General features: G+C 40.2%; 1 protein-coding gene and 1 long non-coding RNA gene across 2 annotated transcripts; one reads left to right on the top strand and one right to left on the bottom strand.

Annotated features, from left to right (window-relative positions):
* The first annotated feature begins 3 nt into the window (after positions 1 to 3).
* On the top strand, positions 4 to 7,905 carry LOC108641113. The gene is made up of 4 exons (XR_001921764.3): positions 4 to 954; positions 4,874 to 4,964; positions 6,882 to 7,303; positions 7,441 to 7,905. It is a non-coding gene; the product is annotated as an uncharacterized LOC108641113 (long non-coding RNA).
* Positions 1,023 to 19,601, bottom strand: SEC24A (SEC24 homolog A, COPII coat complex component). Its single transcript, XM_008922182.4, has 23 exons — positions 19,082 to 19,601; positions 17,529 to 17,687; positions 15,886 to 15,963; positions 15,415 to 15,581; positions 14,688 to 14,860; positions 13,597 to 13,699; positions 12,710 to 12,836; positions 12,258 to 12,367; positions 11,746 to 11,858; positions 10,978 to 11,096; positions 10,289 to 10,344; positions 9,768 to 9,974; positions 9,369 to 9,489; positions 8,645 to 8,803; positions 7,972 to 8,145; positions 7,508 to 7,618; positions 6,935 to 7,110; positions 6,081 to 6,218; positions 5,306 to 5,410; positions 5,101 to 5,193; positions 4,479 to 4,582; positions 3,706 to 4,077; positions 1,023 to 3,556 (listed from the first exon to the last, which is right to left on the bottom strand). The coding sequence occupies exons 1-22, from the start codon at positions 19,584 to 19,586 to the stop codon at positions 3,963 to 3,965; spliced, it is 3,213 nt and encodes a 1,070-aa protein (XP_008920430.3). The 5' UTR covers positions 19,587 to 19,601; the 3' UTR covers positions 1,023 to 3,556; positions 3,706 to 3,962.
* Positions 19,602 to 23,999: the final 4,398 nt, after the last annotated feature.

The raw sequence follows: 23,999 nt of genomic DNA, 5'->3' as shown, positions 1-23,999 counted from the left end.
CTCGGAGGTGACGTCACAGGGCTGTGAGGGCGGGAAGGGGCGATGGCGGCGCTGAGGGGACGGGATGACGGGGCACCCTCAGGCTGGGCAGGGGCTGTGCAGCGCACACAAGCGTGCAGCACACTCAGGGGAACACCCCAATCTGCCGCCGCACCGCTGCGGACTGACTGTGCACACTGAGCAAAAACCAACACACGAGGAACGCTCCAGGATTCCAGAATTGCTGTGACATTACAGGACTCGGAGTGCATTCAGTTTTTTCTAGCAAGACGCATAATATTCATGTTTATGCACACTAAAAGTCCATCACACCTCTTCTTGTGTGACAGGTGATAAAGCTGTACCACATTAATTCTTCCTCTCCCTGAACACTGCCACAGACAACCACTGGGCGACAGCACCCGAGAGCCAAACTGAAGGAGCGGGGACAGGGATCATTTCCATCGGTACTTCACATAATTGCCCTCCACATCCTCGACACCAAACGACTTTGCTCCTTAACGGCCCAGACACCTCAAGTAGGAAGAGGAGATCCCACACTGAGGGTTCCAAAGCCCAGAGCCACAGCCGGAGTGGTGGAGCTCAGCAGCAGCAGGACAGGGGGATGTGTACTGGGGAAAAAAAACCCAGTGCTGACAAGTCCAATTAATATTTCAACAACACTGAATGACAGAATTCTGTATTCAAACAGAGTTTAATACAGAGATCTGACTACCAAGCTCATGCATTAACTCATCCACGATGAACCAGAAGCAGCGGTGACAACAGCCCATAAAAGAATTGGCAAGCGTAAAATGGAAATGACTTTTACAAAAAGGTGCTGAAAGAATGGGATGTTAAATGAAGATACAGGATCACCTACAAGAAAATTGATCACCATCTTGGAATGCTGCTGAAGGCTAAATTCCAACCATCACTGTCAGCTCCTGAGACCAACTTCTTGATTGATGCATGGTATTTATCTCACTTAATCAAATACATTACTCTATTTTTATTTATAAGAAAGGAGTGATGGACTTGCATGAGTTCTTTCAATTAATTTTATTGAGTAGCCAAATCTGATAAATTAGCACAGATAAAATAAGCATTTGCATGTGTTACAAATGACTTTTTACAGGAATAAAACAGTGAAAATTACAAACTGTAAAAAGGAGGACAAGTAAATCCTGTCTCAAATTCAGAAGGGGGGAGATTTATAACTTCATACTGAAGATCAAATGTTTGAGTTCAGAAAACAAAGGTTTAATATTACAATATTATACACTACTTTACAAAATAAAATTTACTATAAGGATTACATCCATAATAGTAAACAGAACCTTAAAATCACATTTAATGGTCCCTTAACTTAAAAGCCATTCTGCATCTTTGATTAAAATCTGTTAAGAAATTAATTCTAAATAAAAGTGAATCATTCTAGTTATTGCAACACAGTCTATGTGGACTTAGACTCAAATATATTAAATTAAAAACGATAATGAAAGCAAAGTAAAATGGATGGTAACAATGTTGTTCGCTGAACACTAATGTGTCAAATACAGAAATAGCTTAAACAAAAGTGTTCAACTAGAAAAACAGACACACCTCTACCACACATTTGCAGTGGGAGAGTTGTCATGCTGAGATCTAAGTACCAGAGCCACTCTTGCCTACTTTTGCAGTTCATCTTCAGTGTTCTCATTTTTCAACGTTATGTAAAAATGAGAAATCCTAGGTAGTGTGTGTCCATCTGCCCTGTGTTGCCCTTACAGCAGTACAAGTGAACCAGCAGGCCTTCCCCACTGCTAGGGAATAAATTAATACAGAATTTCTTCCAAAGAGAAGAGAACTCCAAGAGGGTTCATCGGACTCATTTATCATGTTTTGCTCTGTCAAACTTAGGGACTGCAATTCAAAGTTGTTAATTGCCACAAAGACAGACATCTTCAGCCATTAGTCTGGTGTACATAAAGCAATGAGGCCACCTCCAACATTTATGTTTCTTAAAAAAAATAAGGGATATAGTAGCAAAATACAGTCATAGTAACAAACAGACTTCGGGTGGGCTGTTAGATGTAAGGATGGTTTTCAACATCTGGGTGATAATATACCCAAAACACAAGGTTTCAGTCAGAACCTATGCAAGTGCAGAGGTTCCATTTATGATTTAAATGAAGAGAACCCTTTCCCCCCTGGAAAAAAAAAATCAGACTGTCAAAACTTAAAAAACCTCTTCACTATGACTAGAAACTGTGCAATTCTCTGAAAAGCTGTTCAAGTAAATATATTCCTGTTTGCTACGGAGGCAGCAGACAGGGAAGCTTAAATTGGTTCTATAATAGGCTTTCCATGCTATTTTAGTCATTGTTCTGAACTTTAGCTTCTTGTGCTCAAGCCACAAGGACAATTTCCCCCAAGGAACTCCTCCCCTGAAGTAAGGCAACTCCTGACAATCACGTGCAGCTACAGCCTGAAATGGGAGCAAATGCTGACCCAAATGTTGACCCCACTGACATTTGTGTCACCAAATGTAAGTGAACTAAGCACAGTACGTTTGACCACTTACAAGTGTACAACCTCTTCAAGTTACTTGCCCCAGGAAGCTGGTTTTGCAAGACCTTTAAGTTTACACTCTTAAACAAAAAAGCAAACCAAGATTTCTCCATAGACAACACTTCCATAGGCATAGAGATACAGCAAGTTAAATACTCTATGTTGGCAGCTATCAATGATAGCCTAATCTTCAAAACAGAACAACTATCAATACACTTCTATAAAGTTATTTAAATACTTTTTGTATATAAATTTTCGATTCAAGTCTGATGTCAGCTTCAATCTGCAGCTCTGGCAGGATCTGAGAGTATATTTAAAGCTTTTGTTTGGTGCACACTGGCTTTGGACCTGGGCTCATCACACAGCTACAGTAAAAAACCCCTTCTTTGACAACCTCAGGCATGTCTGCAATGATACACGAATCTTCAAATGCGATATAATAATTTTGTTCTTGGAGAAATAATTTCCTGTTTTAACATCAGAACGTTCAGTGTTGTCTCTAAACATTCGGCCCCAAGCGCTGCCACACAAACACCAGATCTGAGGGGCCCAACATTCAGTTCCCGTAAACAACAGCCAAAAGTCTACTGAACGTAAACCCAAACAATAAATCTGAGATAACCTTCCTTGCCCTTCCCCTCCCACAAACTGAAATTAAAATTATTCCTTCTACTGAAGAAAAGCAAAGCTTGCCATCTACCAAGTCTACTCTTGCTGCTGACTCAGCCACCTCATGTAGGGCCCACTCCTCCCCAGTTTTTAAATTAGAATACTGACTTATTAAAAGCTTTATGAATTCAGCCATCTCGTCCAGGTTAAGCTTACCTTTAGTCCTATTAGCCATAATCCAAATCCAAGCACTGGATTCTACACTCCGTAAGTATTTGTTCATTTCACAATGAACACTTGTTTCATTGCTACTTTAAGCATTAAGTTGAACATTGAGATGCTCTGTCTGTAATCACTGGATGCACTTAGAAAGAATTTCCCTGCAAATCATGATCAGTATTGTGAGGTTTTATATCTAGCAGCAAAAAAAAAAAAAAAAAAAAAAAAAGGCAAAAAGTTACAGAAATATACATTTTGAACAACAAAGAACTCTTTATTTTACAAAATGTATTTCACCTTTTCAGTATTGCCTTTGTAAATGTACTTCATGCTGCAACTACTTACAGTAAAAACACGATTTGCAGCAAATTAAAGGTGCTCAACCGGTTCCAACAGTTTGATTTTTTTTTTTAAGGTACAATATTTATGTAGTTGCACATTTGATTCTCAGATGTGGTCCTTTATTTGCTTTAGTTCGTTGAAATCACAGTGAGAACTTCTCATCAACTGCCTCAGGCCACAGAATTAATGAAGATATTACAAGCACAATCATTCTTTACTGCAAAATCTTTCCTTAAAGAAGTGAGCCAAAGGCCAGTGTTTCATTTATTCACTTGCTGCTGTATATGAAGGAGGAATTCATAGTATGATAAGGCTGATTCTGTTCTGTCTTCAATCATATTTTGCAGAAAACTTGATTTCAATGGACTCTCATCCCTTAAAAATGAAAATAGTGTTTGAGTGAAATAAACATTTGCCAAGAGCTACAGTGCAATACATTGATAAAGTTACAGGCAAAACATTTCAAGAGCTTAAGGACATATGAAAAGTGCATCCCAAAGAGCCCCTAATAGTGATTAATCCTAGTAAGAGCACTTACCAGCATTTACTTCATTTATATGACATTACCTAAAGATTGTTCTGTGACATTTAGTCTTTTATAGTCTGTGGAAATTCTAATTTAAGACAACTCACAACAAGTCATATCTGTTGTCAAATCTGTCAGGAACAGCACACACCATCATTAAAACTTCCATTAAGGAAGTTCAGTATATGATATCCAAATATGTATTGTTAACAGGTTCCTGAAGAAGCACAACAACTTAAACCCCACTTACTTTATTATATATAGTATAGGAAAGAAAGGTCTCTGTTCTCTCAGCCAAGAAACAAAAGCTCGTGTTCTGATGGATTCTGCAGTTTCAAGTTCTGGGAGATGTGTCTAAAAGGCAAAGGGTTTCATTAAAACAAACAGGATATTTTTCAGAAAAACAGCAGAATGAACTAATTGGGCATAAAGAAAACCCAGACAGATAGGTTTTGTGATGTATAGTTTCAGTTCTGTCTTCTTTGAAAGGGCTTCAAACAGTGAAGAGCACTAAACTGCTATCAGCAATTAGCTATCAGAATGATGATGACTGAGCTGTGATTGATGCCTGTTTTACTGCAGATAAGGATACCCACTAACCCACTGTGCTCACTGTTTGCAAGTGTTCTTGATCTGCTCCCACAGGTCTGAGAAACTCAATCACTGTCAGCCTCTTCTTACTGCGTTTTCATGGGAATATATTCTATAAAGTTTCAGCCTGGAGAAACCCCAAGAGGTAACAGCAATTATTTCTTTCCTTGAATCTGGATTTATGTAACTAGAGGGCTAATATTTGAGTAGTGGTATTTTAGTTCTCATGAAAACATTCTGGCAGCACTGTAAGGCTGGTGTTCAGCAAAGCAAGCACGTACCATATTCTGTGGTATTGAGCCATAATTTGGAACTCCAAGGACTTGGCTGATAAAACCCTGCCCACAGTTCTTCCCGACCCACAGAAACATCACCTGAAAGATACCCATCAATAGCAACATTAGTCCAGCACAAAACACACCCCAGCAGTGTTCTCATAAAGTAACTTTGGATACTTTTTAAAATCTCCATCTCTACCCAACTTACAGAGCCAGCATCCATAAGGTAAGCACCATCCCTGCTCAGCTTCTCCACTGACAGCTGGAGAAGGGGTGGCTGAGGTATAGTTCTGTCATTTATGTTAAGAGCCCCCTAAAAGAAGAAGCAAGAAGAAAACCAGCAGTTCACATCTTGATGCAACAAAACAGAACAGAAGGTTAAATGACAGTAGGATGTATTACACTGAATACTGAAGCTGGGCCCTTTTTCTCAGTTTAACTTAAGTCATACTTCAAGTGCATAATTTACTAATAAATCCCAATGTTTTATTTAGAGAGGGGGTATTTAATCAACATCTTGGTTAATTAGTTCTAGAACTGGAATGTCAGATTTGTTATCTATGAAAGATGTGATTTCTAAAATTATTCAGGGTTTTACATAAACATTCACTGTTCACAGAAGTGCTTGACATTTTTAAATAAAGGAAGCTACAGAGCAACAAAAGGTTAAAGCATGTTATGATGTCTTTATATGCATGTGATTTATAGTGCAAGATAATGACACAAGGCAAAAAGTTAAAAAAGTTAGGGAAAAACCTTCCTCATCCATCCATAGCCAGAGCACAGCTTCTCTCCAGAATTCATCAATCCAGTCCCAAACAACAAATGCATAAATGCAACAAGTGGGAGAATATGAAACATTACATTTTAGCTACGCAGCTTTAATGTGGGAAACTTGGGAGCTTCTTAACACAAATTTATTTTCACATCATACAAGTCTTTGCCATCAAACAGACAGATCACGTAGCAGTGCAAAGACTCACCTCATCTGTGAGGGTATCGACTCTGTACAGACTGGGATGTGTCATGAGCATGAGGTAAACAAGGGGCTGGTTTTTCACTTGACACATGGTGAAGATCCGTTCATCCAGACGTGTGTTCGTCCCAGTTTGAAATGCTTTCTGCAAACAGTCAGGCATTTAGTTTAACCATTAAAGCAAAGCCAGAGAAGCTGAATTTCACACACCATCTATTGCTTATTTCCAGCTTAAGTCGTAGAGATGTGCAGCAAGTATTTTCTTATGGTATTTTACTGCTGCTATTTTATATTCTCTTCAATGTTTCACATACAAATCATACAATTCTCATTTCTGGATTCTAGAATTAACCATGACCCAGCACCATCAATCCACTACAGCTGAGATGAAATCATCCTGCAACGTGTCTCTCTAACATACACCTTAAAAATGCTACTTGATGGAACTTAATTAACATTGGAGCAGGTAACAATTGGCTCCAATGTTCAGAATCTTAGGTCTGGATTTACAAGAAAGAGATAGTCCTGGTCTCTTGGGACAAAACAACAGCTATAAATTAAACAAGGGCTCACTCCTCCCACTTGATTGGGTAACATACTTATAAAGTCTTTTAAATGAACAAGCTCGGTGTGAACATGCTGGTTAATTCCTAATCAAGAGGTATGAATCCAAAAGTTCTCTCTAAAAGAGAAAGCCAGTTTGTCCAACATTTAAAATTACTTCTAGTATGAGTTCACAGAAATTCAATTAACAAATACATTTATACTTTTGGTTTTACATACACTTCTGAACTGAATCATTCTCCAGCGAAGAACTGTCCTTCTACTTGGAGCTGACCTGCCAAACAATCACCCTCTTACCTGTTTCAAGAGTGCCAGGATGTACAGTGGGAAGAGGCGCAGGGAGTGGGGGGCAGTGAGCCCGGGCTGCTGGATGCTCAGCACCGATGACCGGTAAGCGGACAAGGAGTCGATCACGGCGTTCACCAGGGCGTCCCGAGCATCGCTCAGCGTGGCAGACACTGATCTGTCCACAGCTAAAAACAGAGCACAGAGCTCAAGTAAGAGCCTTTTCCTCCCTTGGCAGGAATACAGTCACGTACGTTAACTCTTCTCACTTTATTGTATACTTTGATGCATCCCAACAAGCTTTCACTGCATTCCAGAGGAAGTGATTCAGAAAAAAAGCCAGGGGCCTGTGATGATGCACCAGACTAAGCCTAAGTCCAGGTGACTACACACAGCTCTACTGATACTTAAGCTAAGCATTAAAAACAATACTCTTAGGCTTTCTACTTAGAAAGTACTCTTAGAAAGTGGGAATATTTTCTTCTAAAAGATTTTTCTTTTTTTTTTTCTTCTCCTAGAGGATTATTGCTCAGAGGTTTAAGGATGGGATCCATGCATACCCACACAGGCTCTGAGCACACTTACCCATGTTGGCCAAGAGCCCAGTGATGGCCTGCACGTCTGCCCCCAGGTACACATCACTCAGTGTGGTCACCACAGGTAAGCACATGGTGTGCACACGAATTCGTCTTTCACCTGCAGGAAAAGAAAACTGTTGTCTCCCAACATACTTGTTTTATGAAATACTAAAATGCCACTGTTTGCCCAACCTAGTTTATCATACAGATGGTGAATCAGGCCATTTTCAATAGCCCTTAAAATGATTAGTTCTCAGTTTCTGGGTTAAGCCTACTTATTTTCAGACCAAAACTATGTTTCCCAAGAAACTTCTCGGTCTGAAAAAAGCAACAATATCAACGACATACCCAAGCTGTGATCCTGATATTAAATTAAGCAGTTTGAGTAAGTTACTGCAGCTGAACTGCAGCTGATAGATGGACACAAAGACTCATGTGAACACTGCAGGTGACACCACCTGTACATCTTACCCTTGCTGGACGTGTACAGGAGAGCTGACTGGAAAGAAACAACTTGCATATCAGTCAGACTCTCTTCCACGGACATTTGCACGGCGTATCCCGCGTCTGGGTTCACATTGGGTAACGACAACAAGTCTGTGGATCTTACAAAGAAGTTCCCATGGAAAGTATGGATGGAAAGCCCTGCAAGATAAGCAAGTATTAAATCAGTTTGGGTTTCATAGCTGTGAAATACAGACACTGTTTACACACGTGCCACCAGTGTAGATGGCTCTGTGTCAGAATGTTCCCTCTCAATGAAATACAGTATCTGCAGAAAAGGCAAATATCCCAAACACACAAGTAATCTAAAGAATCCACACAGCCTAAGAGAAAGCAGGAATTAGCAAGGCAAATCAATGCACATAGTAGAAAGTCTCTAGATTATAAAAGGTCCCTTGCTGAAATAGCAGTCCAACAAAATTTCCAGTTTTAACCATTGTAAAATGGAACTTAGATGCCAGAAAATATACAGTCTTTAATAAATTGTCTGATCTCTGGTATTGAATTTTACTTTTCTAATCTCTACCTTTTAAGCATTTAAGCTTACAAATCAGCTAAAATACCAATCAAAACATTCCCAAAAAACAGCAAACACCCACTTCCCTCTCCGCCCCAAAAATCTAAGAAAGTGAATTCAAACCTTTTGTGCATCTTATCCTCATGACAGCCTCAAACCCAATTTTTCTAGTTAGATATCGTTTCAGCTCCTTTTGCAACTTCTCCACCTGGACAGGGTTGTGTTTATGATGGTAAGACTGGTAGTAATAGACACTACCTGCAGAATACCTGGATATACAACCTGAAACAAAACCAGCACACATTGGAGAGTGCAGACAGTTGCTGCAGCCTTTAAATATACCAGCTGAATGCAATATTCCCTTTAATTATTAAACTGCAAATCACTCTGATGCACAGTTATAGACCTGCATACAGAGACACAGATATAACACAACTATATCTTTAAGTATGTGTGCAGTTTCAGGTGGGAAATAATTTTCCACTGACCTGAAATTGCAGGTACTTGGTCACTTGATAGTTTAGTTAAATGGAGAAGAAAATAATTATAATAAAACTTACTCTAAAGACAATTACACTGATGGTTAAAAGGCATAAAAAGGAGGAAAGTATTTCAGCCACTTATAGCAGTATCACAAAAATCCTGACTCACTAAGGGAGGATATGAAAGTAACTTCTATTCTAACTAAACATCATTCTATTCACTGTCACTGCTCAGCAAGGATGAATTTGCATCTTGACACATTAGATTAGTTCAAATCAGGTTCATACACTAAACTTTAATATACACTAAACATTTGCCAAAAGTACAAGAGTTACACACCCCTCAACAACTTTATATGACTTACCTAGAGAAGCCAAGTCAGAATACTGCCCACTAAGAAGAAATAAATCCACTGCAACCTGTTGCCCTGAGCAGTCCAAGGCTAACTTCTTGTAAAAATCAGTCGATGGTGTCAGGTGTATGTCCTGTAAATACAGGGCAGAATTAAAAAATACAAAGGAAAATCAAACAGATTTATTGCCTGTTTTCAGGGGCACAAATAACTGATTCTCCATCACTGATTACAGCAATATCTTAAAAAAAAAAAAAAATCAGATAATTAATGTGTTTATATTGCCTCGTTGGCTTTTTTGTTCTTTCTACCAAGAAAACCACAAAATTAACCTGGAACAGGCAATCCCAGAACCACCCACATGCACAGAACAGGGCTGCCAGTTCCCTCAACCTTTTTTGCCTTCCTAACCTTTGCAGTTGCTCTTTGGTTTGGCTCTTCTCGTGGCTTCAGTGCTCCCATTCCCACAGTGGGAAGCTGTGTCTGGAAGACAGTGATTCTACCTCCAGTGGGGGACATCAGTTTAAAGGCAGCCTGTAATGCAGGCCCCAGAGCACTCTGAGTTTCCAGGGACTTGGTAAACATCTGTGGCAAGGTCTTCAACAGATCTTGAATTAGCTACAAGTGAGGAAACACAAATATTAAGTTTTGGAGTCTTTAGAGTTTTCTTCTTTCTAGAGCTGATTGCTGAACTACCTAACTGTGTATTAACACTTCTAATATTAAGGTAGTAAAGAAAAAGTCCTAGAAAATTGAAGTACTGCCTTGTTTGAAGTTGGCCAAAGTTTACAGTCACACAGATAAAACCTCTCTTTTCTGTCTCAAACCTGGCATTTGAACAGTAGGTGTTCAAGAGCATTAAGTAATCCAAGAATTACCAAACATATCCCAAACTATGTCACTAGTTACTTAAGATAGTTCTTAGCTCTTACCTCTTTATTTTCATTTAAATTTACTAATAAGTTTTCTGGCATTGGTATAAATACATCTGGAAGGGAAAAAAAAGTATTTCAGTTATCTTTAAAGAACACTTCCCTGACTGTATTTGCCAACCATTGAATAAAGCACAAGGTGTCAGTGTATAAACCCATGTAAACATAATTATGTGGATTTCTTTTTTTTTCTCATAAACATTCCTGTGGCTAGAATGCTGTGTTAGAGTAGCAATCAACTGGGCTGAAGGATAATCAAGACTATTAAGTAAAACCACAGAGCAAATAATTCCAGTGTTCATTCCACCCTGCCCCACAACATGCTGAAAGGTGACTCGAAACGAAAGGCAGCAGGACAAGCACTAAGCACCAGTCACCAGGAAATCTATAGAAATGTACCCAGCATCAGTATTTGGGACCTCAAGAGGAATCCAGATAATTGTCCAAATTAAACCAGGAGTTAGGAAGGCTGGCTGCACGTTTCAAGTCATGAGCAGCCCCAGCACTGCTCAGGGAGACATCAGGGAGATGACTTCATAAAGGAACACACACATGTGCTACTCCTAAAGGCATTACCAGAGAGATTAATGATCTGACCTACAAACTCTCACAAGATATACATATTTTTAAAGGCTGTCATAACAGGCAGTCATTAGTAGATACTAATCACAGAATTTATTTCTGCATACCTTCAATATCTGAAACTATAAGCATCTGAGGCTGAGAGAGACCTTCCTGAAGGCTGTAGAAATGGATTGTGCTGTCAAATGTTATGAAGCCTATTTTTGTTCTAGTGTTCCCAGGAAGCCTGAAAATGAGACATATGGTGTTCAACAAGATGAAATTTCATTTCTGCAGGCTTTTTTTTTATTTTTAAACATCCACTGCATCTCTCCATGGTTATTACAAAGTAGCTTCACAGCTACACTGCAAAAGCTTGACTAAGTCATTGTGGAGATTAAAAAAAAAACCAAACAACAAAAAAGTAGCTCATAGCAGAGTCACCTAGCAGACATGCAGGAACCTTAAGAGGGCAATCAGAAATGGAAAAGGGAGAAATAAACTGCAAAATACCAAGCAGCATTTAGATATGTTCAAAGAGCATGTATTTTATGAAAAGTTTATTAGCTGTATGACTTCTTTCAGCAAATGCTTATCTAAATTTCAGCTTTTAAAAAATACAGTTCAAAAGATCTCATAAACATGACGTTTATATTCTTTTGGGGATTGCTGAAGCAGATAGGAGAGTCAGACTGAAAAACACACCTCAGAATTATCTTTTATACTGGTGCAGCTGTGATGGGAAAAAAGACTGCAGCTTTATGGTCCATTTTAACACACCACTGGCCAACACCAGGATATATCTCTTCTAGACAGGAAGGACTGGCATGTTGGTGTCTATTACAAATTTCTTAAGAGGAATGAAAATAGGAGATTTTAAGAAAAAAAGTACTTACAAGTCAAGATTGTCTAACAAGGTCTGGCAGACTGTATTCAAGTATCCTGTCTCAATTGCATTGTGAGAGACATCAAACACAAAGAGGTACACGGGTGGCTGAGGTGGACGCAGCTGAGCAAAGAAAAGATGACCTTTAATTTTCAAATAACACTCACTACGTTAGGTTTGTTCATTCCACTGCAAGTTTAAACTCTTAAAACAGCACACAGATGACAGCTAGAACTTCTGAATGCATCTGCCTCTCATTTGGTAATACAGAATTCCAGTTTTCTTCCAGAAGACCTACAAATACCTACATATTTAAATACAGAACAACTCTGACATCATAAATGTTTAGAAGTGAACTATCTGAAGTTCACCCTAAGAGTTCTCTAATACACTACTTGAAGCAAAAACTGTTCTACTGAGCTGGAAAGCATCTTCTGTAACAAAGTTTTTTCTGACTTCCCTCTGAAAACAAAGCAAAGGGAGAGACTAACTAAAAGTAACTAAAAATAAATAAAGCCTTACCATGTATTCAGATGGAGCCATAAACTCAATAGTAGCATTCTGGACTTCGGGTCTTTTATGAGGTTCTCCATAAACTCTTGTCACGGGATTATACAGGAATTCTTCGGGAACTATGCAGGTAAGTTTATATGTTAGTATTTCACACTGGTACTGGCTGTGCTGCATTTTAAAACACATATATCTTTTGTAGCTGTTGGGCAACACTTCTTGGAGAACTACACTAGGCAGGGCAGCTATTTTGTCACCTGAAAGGATACTCTGGGGGACCACTTGGGCTTACTGTGCTTCTCTAGTGACACCACTGCCATTGGGAAACACTTCTCAGGACTCACAGCCCCAGCAGGACTCCAACAACCCCAGCACTGACTTGGCCAACAAGTAACAGTCTCAAAGGCCAAGGTGGGAAAGGTGAACTGTAACCCTTTAAATCAATAAGCACATTTAAAACCTACCATCATTCACTCTATAGCACAAATTGCATTTCCACCTCCTTTGGTCTAGAAAGCTGACAAAAGGGTTAATGTAGGTCCGGCAGGAACGGCATCTCACGATAATACTGGAAGTGACCACTGGCAATTGCTGGAAGAGAGAAGCTTCCTGTTTTAAAGCATCACCACACTGCAGCTATTCATCTACACCAACAACACTCTGCTTCCTGGCTAGCTGCTCAAAGCACTCTTGTGGAAGGAAGGAGCACTTCTGCATCCTCACAGCATCCCTACAGTTCCTTAGTGTAACAGGTAGGAACTGAGCTCTAACATATTTGATTGGGTAGGTTTCCTTTCCAAGCCTCTAAAGTCTTGAATTTTATGATGGTTTAAGACCAAGTCCTACACCCACTATAGATCAAAAATCAGGGGCAGAAAAGCTAATTAATTAAATTGTAAAAAAACCCAACAGTGTTTGAAAGAGGCACTGTTGAATTCACAGTCTTCTGTCTATCCAAGGACATCCAAACCCCTTCAACTTTGTCAAGTCTTAATTGAGTTTAGGATTAGTACTAGGTTTGGTATAGGAAATCAATAACTACAACTGATATGTGACAAGATAAACTGGAATTTAGATGTGTTGTCTTCTGTCACAGTTCCAGGGCTGTGCTGTCTCTATACTTTTGGTTTTTTAAGGTTTGAGAGTTGGTTTTTTTCATTAAGAAGTGGTAGGGAGAAATAATTTAGAAAATTTACAGTGATCTGGATGGAACAGGGAAATGTCAGTTACTATGGTAATTTTTCTGGGCCAAGATACCTGCCCTTGTTTTATAATTCACTGTCCAACTCTGGACTCTGGTAAAGGCACAGTTGATATTTCAGCAGTTAAAAGTTTTGAATATTTGTCATACCGATAAGTCTTTGAAAGGATGAAGCAGGAGCCCCAAAGGAAGTTTGGCTTTATTCAATAAGGCCTGAGTTTGAGGAATGTTAGTCAGGGTACAGCGGAACAACCTACATGGAGGACAAAGGGTTATTTTCAGAGGCTTTCAGAAAATAAATTATTATTTCAGTAGTACAGTATATTTTTCTAGAGGTGGTGATGGTGAATTTCCATTTCCAGATAAAGGATCTTCTCTATCTCTGTCACACCATTTTGTTTCTCTGAGCTTGACCCATAAACCATCTTTTGAGTTCTCATGTTATTTTATACAAATGCTCTTTACACCGAGTTGAGTGTTATTTTAGTCACTCAAGTCAAAGTTAAGCCTAACAACGTTCAAAGTTGCACCAAATCTTTATATATGAAGTGTCATTTTGGAATAAATCAGAACCAGCAAAGTTTAAAAAGTTGTTTTAAAACTTAGTAACTAAAAAGAACCCCACAGTCATTTTCTGAGGGTTCAGCACTCGGGTGTTTCTGCAAAGAGCAGATGTGCATGGCAGGTTTGCAAATCCAGTCCAGCTTGTTTGCATGAACAGCGTCCCAAAGGCACTGTTGTTTCCTCTGTCATAAAAAGATTTGCAAAGCAGGACTACCTGGCTACACACAGTTTGGTTGGTCTCCTCAGAGACATGACTTGAATAACCAACTGCCAGCCTTTTGTCTGATATTTCATTTATTCTGTTGTTTTAAAAGGTTACTTTCAATACAGAGCTCACCCATATTTCTGCATTCACAATCTTTTTGGTGTACCTCGCTTGAATGACTTAATTCCTATTTTATATCTTTTCTCAATCATACTACCAGCTATAAAGTTTTTGTACTCCACCTATCTACAGCTGCCTTGCAAGCAACATATTTTCCCTCATACTTTCTACACAAATAATTTTCCCAACTTCAAAGTTAAACCCACTTACTGCCTTTATCTTAACACAATGAAGCCCAACTTCAATATTTCCTACTCACAGAGTTAAGGAAATAGTTTGTAAAGTTATGTTTATAAGCAGAAATTTATACTTCTATTTATTTTGATGAATTATAGCAAACAGACAATCTTACTCAGGATTACAGTTGAGCTTCTGGATGTCTTCTTGCAAGTTTGGGACAGGAGCCTTCAGGAGGGTCGTAGGAAGAATATTCCTTTCTTGAAGAAGATTCACAGGTCTTAACCCTTCTTGCTGCAGACTCAGGCCACCCATTGATGCAGTTAAGTGATTAGTGCCCAGGGCAGGCTAGAGTCAAATAAAAATTCAGAAATTAACACCAATTATTTGGCTGAAACCCACAGTTCATTTCAAAAGTAAACATATTTCCCTTTCAGTTTGTTTTGTTCATGTATTAACTGCCATTGTATTGATATATTTAGAATATTACTTGTTACACAAACTTGGACTTAGGCATGTAACACAGCAGAGGTAAAAATTTGTTACATTTGCTACAAAGCTCTTGAAATGTTGCTCAGGTCGCTTTCAAAGTTCAGCAAAAAAACCCCAAATACTTCAGCTGACAATGAGAACACAAGGGAAGAGAAACAAGCCAAAAGCAGCTGAAAGAAACATCCTGAACAGATGTGAGGATAGAACACTTCATATAGAGCTGGCACTTCAGAAAGGCACTGGCAAAAGCATTAATTCAGGCTACATCCATCCTCTTAGAACAAATGGTGCTTAAACAGGGAACCACAGAAGCAGCACCTTAGAGATGTACAACACACACCAATCATCCCTTTTCTTTACCCACACACACCCCACAGGTAGTACTGAGATAAAAACCAGACAGTCTTTACCTGGTGGAAATGTTTTGATCCATCTGGATATTGCAAAGCAGCTCCGTGCATTCCTGGTGCTCCAGGAGGAGAAGGATGTTGGTAGCCTGGGGGTAAGGCAGGGTAAGAATACCCAACACTTCTATTCATCTTAAGATTCGGGGCAGCAGGAGAATGATGTGGAGTTGCTGAAAGCAGAGCAGACAAAGACTTAATTGTTGAGGAACTGTATCTTACTCAGGGCATTAGTACAGCTGGAGAGCTGCTTTAGTTTCTAAGTGTAAATATTACAACTACTGTCAATTTTGCAAAGTGCTCTCACCTGCTTTGTGTGTTACAGGCAAAGACATGCTAACTGTCAATGCTTCAAATTTCATATTTAGCTTCAACACAGGCATTGAACCAAATACATAAATGCTTAAACTTCTATCTTTCCCAGACTCTTAGAAGTTACATGATAATAGCAACTGTTTTTTACTCCCCAAGCCTTACCCATGAGGCCACCACCTTCTATTGCATCGTAGCTGTTTTGCACCACAGACCCATCACTGGCAGCAGATGCAGCATCACCTTTGAAGGAAAAGGATCAGAAAAAAAATTCACAAGTTATGAAGATGTTTTAATGAGTTAACTGCAAAACAATTTTACTTGCTGGATGAATATTTAAGTGAGCATAATTTGGATCTACTTTGGTTTTGTCCCAGGACAAAACTGAATTAAATAAACACTTTGGCCTCTTTCTCACCCTTCCTTTGTGACCTCAACAAAGGACATATATAAAACCTCACAATCTTTTTTCAAGGTTCAACCACCTTCTGCGATTCCTTTCCATCAGGTGTTTGCCATAACTTTCCATGCAGTAAAGGGTCAGGGGACAGCTTAGGTCCTGAGTTCCCTTGCAAACTTTTTCCACTGATAATTCACAGAAACACCAAATTCCCTTCACTTACACACTTGGTCCAGTACTGGTCACCAAACAGCAACAGTTCTGATATGGTCACATATCAGTCAAGACAGAAATTCCATCTGAGATAAGAAAACCTTGAAATTGAGAGAGTGCTCCTAAAGGACAGTTTTTGGTAAGCTAACCATGTCTAAATATACAAACACAATTATCTATCGCTAAGGAGAAGTAGGTTCTCAAATTATTTTTATTATCATTAAAATCTTCAAAGATGACCCAATAAAAAGAACTCACATCATACACTGAATCTTGCAGGAATGCAGCAGTCAACCTGCTTCCTAGACTAAACATTTTTATTTCTCCAGGGCTACGAAAATGTTTCTTAATTATGAAGAAAATATTTTCTAAGCAAAAGCTGTTTCTAATGCATTTAATACATTCTAAATTAAGCTAAATCTGAATCTACTATTCTTGTACTCACAGAGCTACCACACACAAGAAACTGTCAATCTGAACATGCAAGGAACCAACGGCTCTGACAGAACAAACTATATATGTAAAAATAAAGCTGCTGACTAGCACGTGGCCCTATCTAGAATGGGCACTAAATACCATCCAGCTGCAGTCTGTCTGATACAGAGCCCTGAGGAGTTCCTAAACAATGGCATGTTTGTGCAAGGCCCACAGGAGACACAGAAAGTCAGGTATCTGTCTTCAACAGCTGACACTTAACAGCCTGCAGTAACTTCCTTCAGAAAATGAACAAATCCAAGATGTGCGTTTCAGTGGTTTTACACAGAGGGGAAGAATAAGATACAGCTACCAAGAGATTGCAGGGTCCACATTTTAGCTCTCCCTGCAGAAAAAACAATATGGCAAATTATGCATAGACTTTGTCCCCACAGCAGTCAGGAGTGCAGAGAAATCAGAATTTCACTATCATTTTAGAACACAACAAAGAAAAAACACAATACTAACCATGGGAGACATGGCCATGTTAAACAGCACTTGAAAATTACTTAGTTCTTAAAATTTTATTAACATCTGTCTACAAGAAGTATTTTACTTCCTTCCAGGTCCTTACCTGCTCCTTTCACATTGAATTATTAGCTGTATTAGTACCAATTTTACAATTTGAGTCCTAATAGAACAATGTGCTTGACTTCAAAGGTTGCCTATTACAGCAAATTGCCATGTTGGAATTCAACATAAAGAGCAGATGATTTCTTACCTTCTCTATTTGCAGCTGAATTTAGCAGAGACTGTGCATTAGGGGGTCCTGCTACTGCTGTTGGTGGCCTTGGTGGACCTCCAACTGGTGGGGGTCCTAAAGGTGGCCTTGGAGGGTGGAGTGGAGTTAAAGGCTGAGTCACTGGTGGAGGTGCAGATCCTGTAAAGAAATTAACCTTTAGGAAGAGTTTAACCCAGTTGAAAAAAGTCACCTAAGTTTTGTTAGGAAAACACACGGGCTGAACTCTAAATATTCCTCTTATTCAGAGGATAAACAGCATGAGAGACATAAACCTTAATGTGTGTAGAAGGTCTCACAACTTCAGGTTGTTTCTTAGGCTGGGTTCCTGTAGCTGTTGATCTGTCAGCTTTTTGTTGCTATTGTTGGTAAGAATTTCAAGAGGTACAGAAAGCATTCAAACTTCATAACTGAGTCTGGAGTGATCACCAAATGAGCTAAATTAAAAGTGATCATTGTTCTACAAAAAAATACCAGGGAAATCGCTGAGGAGGATTCACCACTGAATGGATATTATTCCAAACACTTGCTCTCATTTCATATGCCACTTTCCAAAATCTCCCACCATTTTCCTCACTAACTCCAGAGTACTAACTGGTTATTCCAATTCAGTGCCAGAAAAAGTTTCATAAATTTTGTGAGCTTAGGACATTTTGAACAGCATAACAAAATTAGTCAGGCATATAACAAAAAAACTAGCATCAAGAAAAGTCTCTAATGAGGCTAAAAACAATTCACAAGAAAAATTATTAGCTTTTACATGGAAAATATTTCTGTACTTAATTCCTGTTCGCATGCTCAGTCAGAAAAACCTCCGTAACAACAGACAGAAGTTTGGCAAAGAGAAACTTGAGTATTAACCATGTTTCCACAATAATCACAAGTTGCATAATACAGCTATTTAGTGTTAGAAAAGCTTTTACCACTGCATATACCAGCAGTCAAGCAGCAGGAATAAGTCTCATACTTTTAGAGTACTTTCTAAAGACTGACAATTATCATCAAATGTGAAAATTGCAAGTTTGGAGGGAGGAAGTTTTACATTGAACTTTTCATTTCGACAGCACAGAATGCTTTTCAGTTTTCTTTCCAGGCTGTGCTCCAATTTTTTGCATCAACCTGACTTAGGCTGCTCAGAAAACAACCTGAATCAAGTGATTACAGAAAAGCTAACCATGCTAAAAGGAGACCATGCTCACTAAACAGAACTATAGTTTTTAACTGTGAAGTCCTGGACTGAAACATGTTAATGCTCCAAGAGCCACCCCAAGGAATGGTGAAGGTCACAGAAACAGAGTGTACCAAAACAATGAGACACCATTCAGGAGTTACCTGCTTCAGCCAATTGAAACACCCAACCTGTGCACAGAACTTCCATTTGTACACCAAAGAAAGCACCCCAGTATTTCCAGTGGGCGTATCTGCTTTGAGTCTTGTTCCACAAGCTAAGTGCCACTGCAGAGTCAATTCTATCCTCTGTTTTAAAAGGACACTGAGAAATGGACATTGCTAAGACATCCAGAGGGGATGGTTACCTGGCTTCATGTAGCTGTTCTGAAGCTGGGGACCTCCCGGAGAAGCAGCATATTGGTAACTCCCTGGGGGATTTGTACTTCCTGACAACGACGACGGTGGCTGAGCTGACCCTGTCCCTGTCCCATGAGCCAAATGGCTTGTTTGAGCCCCAAGTGGCTGACTCACAGGAGGCTGGCTGTACTGCCAGTTTGAAAGCACCGGTGGGCTGGCTCCAGGGGGAAAGCTTCCAGCAGAAGATAGAGCAGCTGAGTTCTGTAACGCGGGCGGCGGCAGCACTTGCGGAGCAGGACCTGTCTGTGGTACTGGTGACCCGGAGAAAGCTGGCACTGGGGGTCTGTTCAGAGTCTGGCCAGGTCCTTGATAATTGTTTAACTGAGGAACATTCTGAGAGCCACTATAGTTATACTGTCCAGGAGACTGATGTGGAGGAACCTTCACCGGCGCCTGATGGGGGTACGGTCCTGGAACCGCAGGGTTGTATCCCTGGCCATCGGGTGAATGCATCAGCTGGTTCTGAACAGGGCCTGCAAGAAAGAAAACTACACTCTTTAGGAAGTCAGTGTGGTGCATCACTTCTGAAAATAAGAGATGTTTTCCTTGGGATTTTATGAGTCTCCAGGCCATTTTTCCTTTAAACAGTCAGGTGTGACAGAAGTATTGCTACAGGGGACATGAATTTGGCAGTATTTTGCTATCAACACTTAGATCTTTGTTTTGTTCTACAGTAGCCTTGCAACCACTAGGCATTTCGTGCTCCTGGACTGAAATTCACCCAGGATACCATTTGAATCTTCAGAAACACCCAAAAGCAAGCTGACCACAGAGGAGCACTCTCACACAGCTGGTAGCAGCACATGAGTAGACCGAAAGCGGAAGATCCATTGCGTAATAACTCCATTTCACATGACGATTGACATCTACTTAAACTTCAGCTTACCACAAAGACACCACCAGCCAGCTCCAGCATAGGTCACCACGCTACTTCTCAAGTGACAGAGTTAATCTATGAAAGTTTCTGCAGTTAATTTTAGTAAGAGAACTGTTCATACGCATGCGAGCGGCCTACTGTCACCAACTTGGAATGAAGGGTAAGTTTATCATAAAATAATTCACCAGTCAGGAAAATAAAACTTGATAGGTTAATGATGCTCTTTATGCATTTGTGGGTTGGTATAGCTCTGCTGAGTTTTACTCATTTGAAGAAAAAAAATTGAAAAAAGGGTTAATAACTCTCCAAATAGTAACCAACACCGGCAAGGGCATCATCTGATTTCTGCTTTACCGGGGAACACGGAGATACAGAATCCCACGAGATTTCCACTGCAATAAGAGCTCCATCAAGAAAGGTACTACTACAGGTTGTCCATACCATTGCCACAAAAAAAACATCCTGAAGAGAGGCTATAAATTCTCTGAAATCCTTCTGAGCACAATGCACTAGATACTGCATGCCCAGCCAGCCACGACTCCTTCAAAATTACCAAAACTCTTCCCAATGTTGTATTTTTCTGTTTAGCCAGTCACATTGTGGCTCTCCTTGTCCTCTAAACACACAGCTTGAATACTGGAGACATTCCACACACACAGTTATACATGTGAGAGCAGAAAAGAACCTCTTTATGGCTCAGAGTTAAGATTCTTTTCTTTGCAACCCTGTAATGTTTTCCAGATTTCCAGATTTAGTTAATATTTGAACAATTTTTTTGAACCTAGATAAACAAAAGCACTTAATTCTCCAGACCAGAAATGCCTGCAGGATTCAACTCTTAAATTTTAAAAAAACACGTCAGAGATATTAGCTTGGACAGTGAATATAGATATATAGATATATAGATATCTATCATATGAGTACTGGAAACAGCTGCCACCAGAATGAAGTCACAGAATTTCATTTAACATTAAACCAAAGACAGCTGGTTTCCTACTGAAACATTCCAGTTAAGTTCTGAAAAGTGAGCAAGTTCACATTTCCATGTTAAAACAACTTTGAACTCGGGCTATTCTAACAATAAATTAAGCTAAATGCAGAATACATTGAAATTCTCAGTTAGGACAAACACTGCACTGGTCATTCAGCTCCTCAATCCCTAGGAAGCCTTGGGCTCTGGGTCACAGACAGGTGGTAATTCAGGGAATATTGCACAGATCCACACTAACTACTACAGTGCTAATGATCTCATCCTCACTCCTCTGTTATTTGTGCATCAAAAGTACACACCGTCCATTCCCCACCCATTAATTTCAACATGCAATTTGTGATTCAGTTAGGAAATCCAGTTATAACCTACTGTCCTTACAATGCTGCTCACGAATCTTTGCAATCAGTCATTCTCTACAATCAGTGGTGGCTCACAAAGATGAAAATGCTGTTGTGACTCACCTCCAAAAATTACCCTGCAGTGTATCAGATGGGTTTGCAACAATCAATTTACAAACCCCACTGTCAATGAAACTCACTAACTTTAAAAATGATGGAGAATTCTTATGTGATGCCAAACCTTCTGTCTGCATTCACACACACTGATGCAACAGCATTACCATAAGCTGTATGAAAAATACAGAACAAATACTAATTAATTTCCTAACTTGATTATTCACCTTCAGGCACAACTCTGTAGCCCAGACAGGAATCAAGAGTACTTGGATTGCTCTCTTATGCACTGTTTTCCTGCTTGAGGATAAAACAGAAGTGAGGTGATACCCAAAGCTGACCAACTTGATATTTTCTATGGCACCTTACCACTACTACTACTAAAAAAATATAATTCACCACAGCACAATGTTTCAAATTTCAATTTTTAAAATCAGAAGGATGGCAAAATGTCTCGATACCCTCGTGTAGTTCATGTTTCCAAGACAAGCCTGCATAAAGCTGCCAACAAAGCTAAAGAAATAGCACTGAGGGGCAAAACTGCTCTACAGAGGGTTTCACAGCACACAAAAACTGCTCAGGACTCGCTGGTTTGTTGCTGCCAGGCTCCCATCTTGACCTGACCTCTTTACTGAGGCCCATCAAAGAGCATCTGGGCCCCCCAGCTTTCCTCAAGTGCTGCTGGTTTTTGTGAAGCCAAGAACAAACAAGGAATTCTGTGTAGGCTGAAGAGCTACTTCACCTGCACTAGACACTCAAGAGACCAGAGAGATGAGTTAGTAACAGAAGAAAGGCCACCTACTTAACAGCACAAGACACCTCTAGAGCAACAGAAGGTCATTTAACATTTCTAAGAGCTCAGGAATGGCACCAGAACATATATGAATGTTGGCTGGTGGTTTTATAAAATGGTCAAAGTACTAATGAAGAAGGCCAGGATCCAAGTCATATTTTCTGCCACACACAATTTCACTGCCCCCTACTCCAAGCCAGTTCTTTAGCACATCACTTTCACCAGCCACAAGCTTTCCAACCTCCAGGGAGATGCAAGGATAAACACTCTGAAAAGTTACATCCCAACAGATGCCACGGGATCAGTCACCACCAGTGACTCCAACCCACTGGTTTCCAAACCCTCCTAAAGCACCTCATTAAATGCCATGTTAAGATACCACATAAGAAGAGCAAAGCAGTTCTAAAAGAATTGTTCCTCCTTCTTGTTTGCACTTCAGATCTGTCAACTGGAAAGCAAGCTAGAAACCTGCAGTTAAATGAGAGCAGAATCCTGGCCCTGTTAAAAGCCAAACAGGAATGAAGGAGAGGAAGGTTGTTGCCAAGCAACCCGATGCTCCTGCTAAACAATTTCCTGGTCAGCACATGGTGCTGCTCTGATAATTCACTGCCTTGGTGGACAGGCAGGGAGTTACCTGCAAACAGCTCAGCAAGCAACAAGCTGAGAGGAAGGGCTGACAGCCATATAACAATCCATCATTCTGCTGACAGTCTTCTTTCCTCACAGACCAGCCCCACTACAGCACTCTCAACGCTGTTTTACAAAGCTGTCAAGGATCACAGCACCTTCTCAATATGTATCTTAAACAGTGCTAAGAGCCGTCCATGCTTGAGCAATCTGATTTATTTGAAAGACCAGCAACCCAAACCTTACCTCTAACATACTCTAACAACTGTCTGACTCTTTTACCTAGCATTTGCATAGCTCTACATTTCAGTTCTTTGTTTTTCATGCACCTGACAGCTGAGTAGCCTGAAATTCTTCTTTCTCCGACTGCCTCTCCAGAACTTTCATTATGTGCTTAATCTGACACCAGGGAAATCAGCAAACATAAAGCACTGCCAGCCTGTAAATCATCCCACTCAGTCACTCCATTAGCTAAGGCTCCCTTTGTGCAGGCTCTGCTCAGACCATCAGCTCTCAGAACAGAGCCTCTCTCCCCACACTGCTCTCCCACACTTCCCACTGCCTTGGCCCCAGAGGCAACTCCACAGTTATTTGTGAAATGTCATTTTGCTGATGACTTTGAGGAAAAGCAATAAACGTGCTGGGAAGGGGGGGGGGAAAGAAAAATCAAAAGATCTCATTATAACTGAGTTGCTTATGCTGCAGCAGAGCTACTGAGACACACAAGTGTATAATTAAGGAAGCAAGTGCAGAGGATGTGGGGGGTGTGTGTGAAATCAGGAGACACAGCAGCACAGATTTGCACACATACAACGAAAACAGATACAGACAGAAGGCTGGCCTTGTACGTCTTTATTTCTAGCTTAAAACACTGGCTATAAGCTGTTCGGTTTCACCTTGAGTATCTTAATTTTATAAAGGTATATTTCGCGAGGAAGAAAGTCACTAGCACCTTCCCAGTTCGCAGCACAGGGGAGCAGATAACGCCGGTTTTACGGGAAGGACAAGATAAGGGAGCCCGGCCGTGGCGCAGGCTGAGCTCAGCGATACCCGCGGTGCCACACGTACAGCGCCGCTCCAAGGGTCAAACCCCGGGCTGTCACCGCGGGGACCCCGCGCGGCACCG

This window comes from Manacus vitellinus, unplaced genomic scaffold (genome assembly GCF_001715985.3).
Source record: "Manacus vitellinus isolate BGI_N305 unplaced genomic scaffold, ASM171598v3 scaffold_51_pilon, whole genome shotgun sequence".
NCBI lineage: Eukaryota > Metazoa > Chordata > Aves > Passeriformes > Pipridae > Manacus > Manacus vitellinus.
Note: the sequence above shows the minus strand (reverse complement) of the source record. Positions and strands in the feature narration are given on the sequence as shown.

What these genes read in the sequence shown, in the direction of transcription:
- SEC24A (XM_008922182.4), bottom strand. Translation starts at nt 19,586, where the DNA reads ATGCATTCACCCGATGGCCAGGGATACAACCCTGCGGTTCCAGGACCG. An exon ending in ATCCTTTCAAAGACTTATCG is followed by an intron (nt 12,837 to 13,596) that starts GTATGACAAATA and finishes TCTCTCTTCCAG; the next exon opens with CAATTGCCAGTGGTCACTTC. An exon ending in TTGTTAGACAATCTTGACTT is followed by an intron (nt 11,097 to 11,745) that starts GTAAGTACTTTT and finishes TCTCATTTTCAG; the next exon opens with GCTTCCTGGGAACACTAGAA.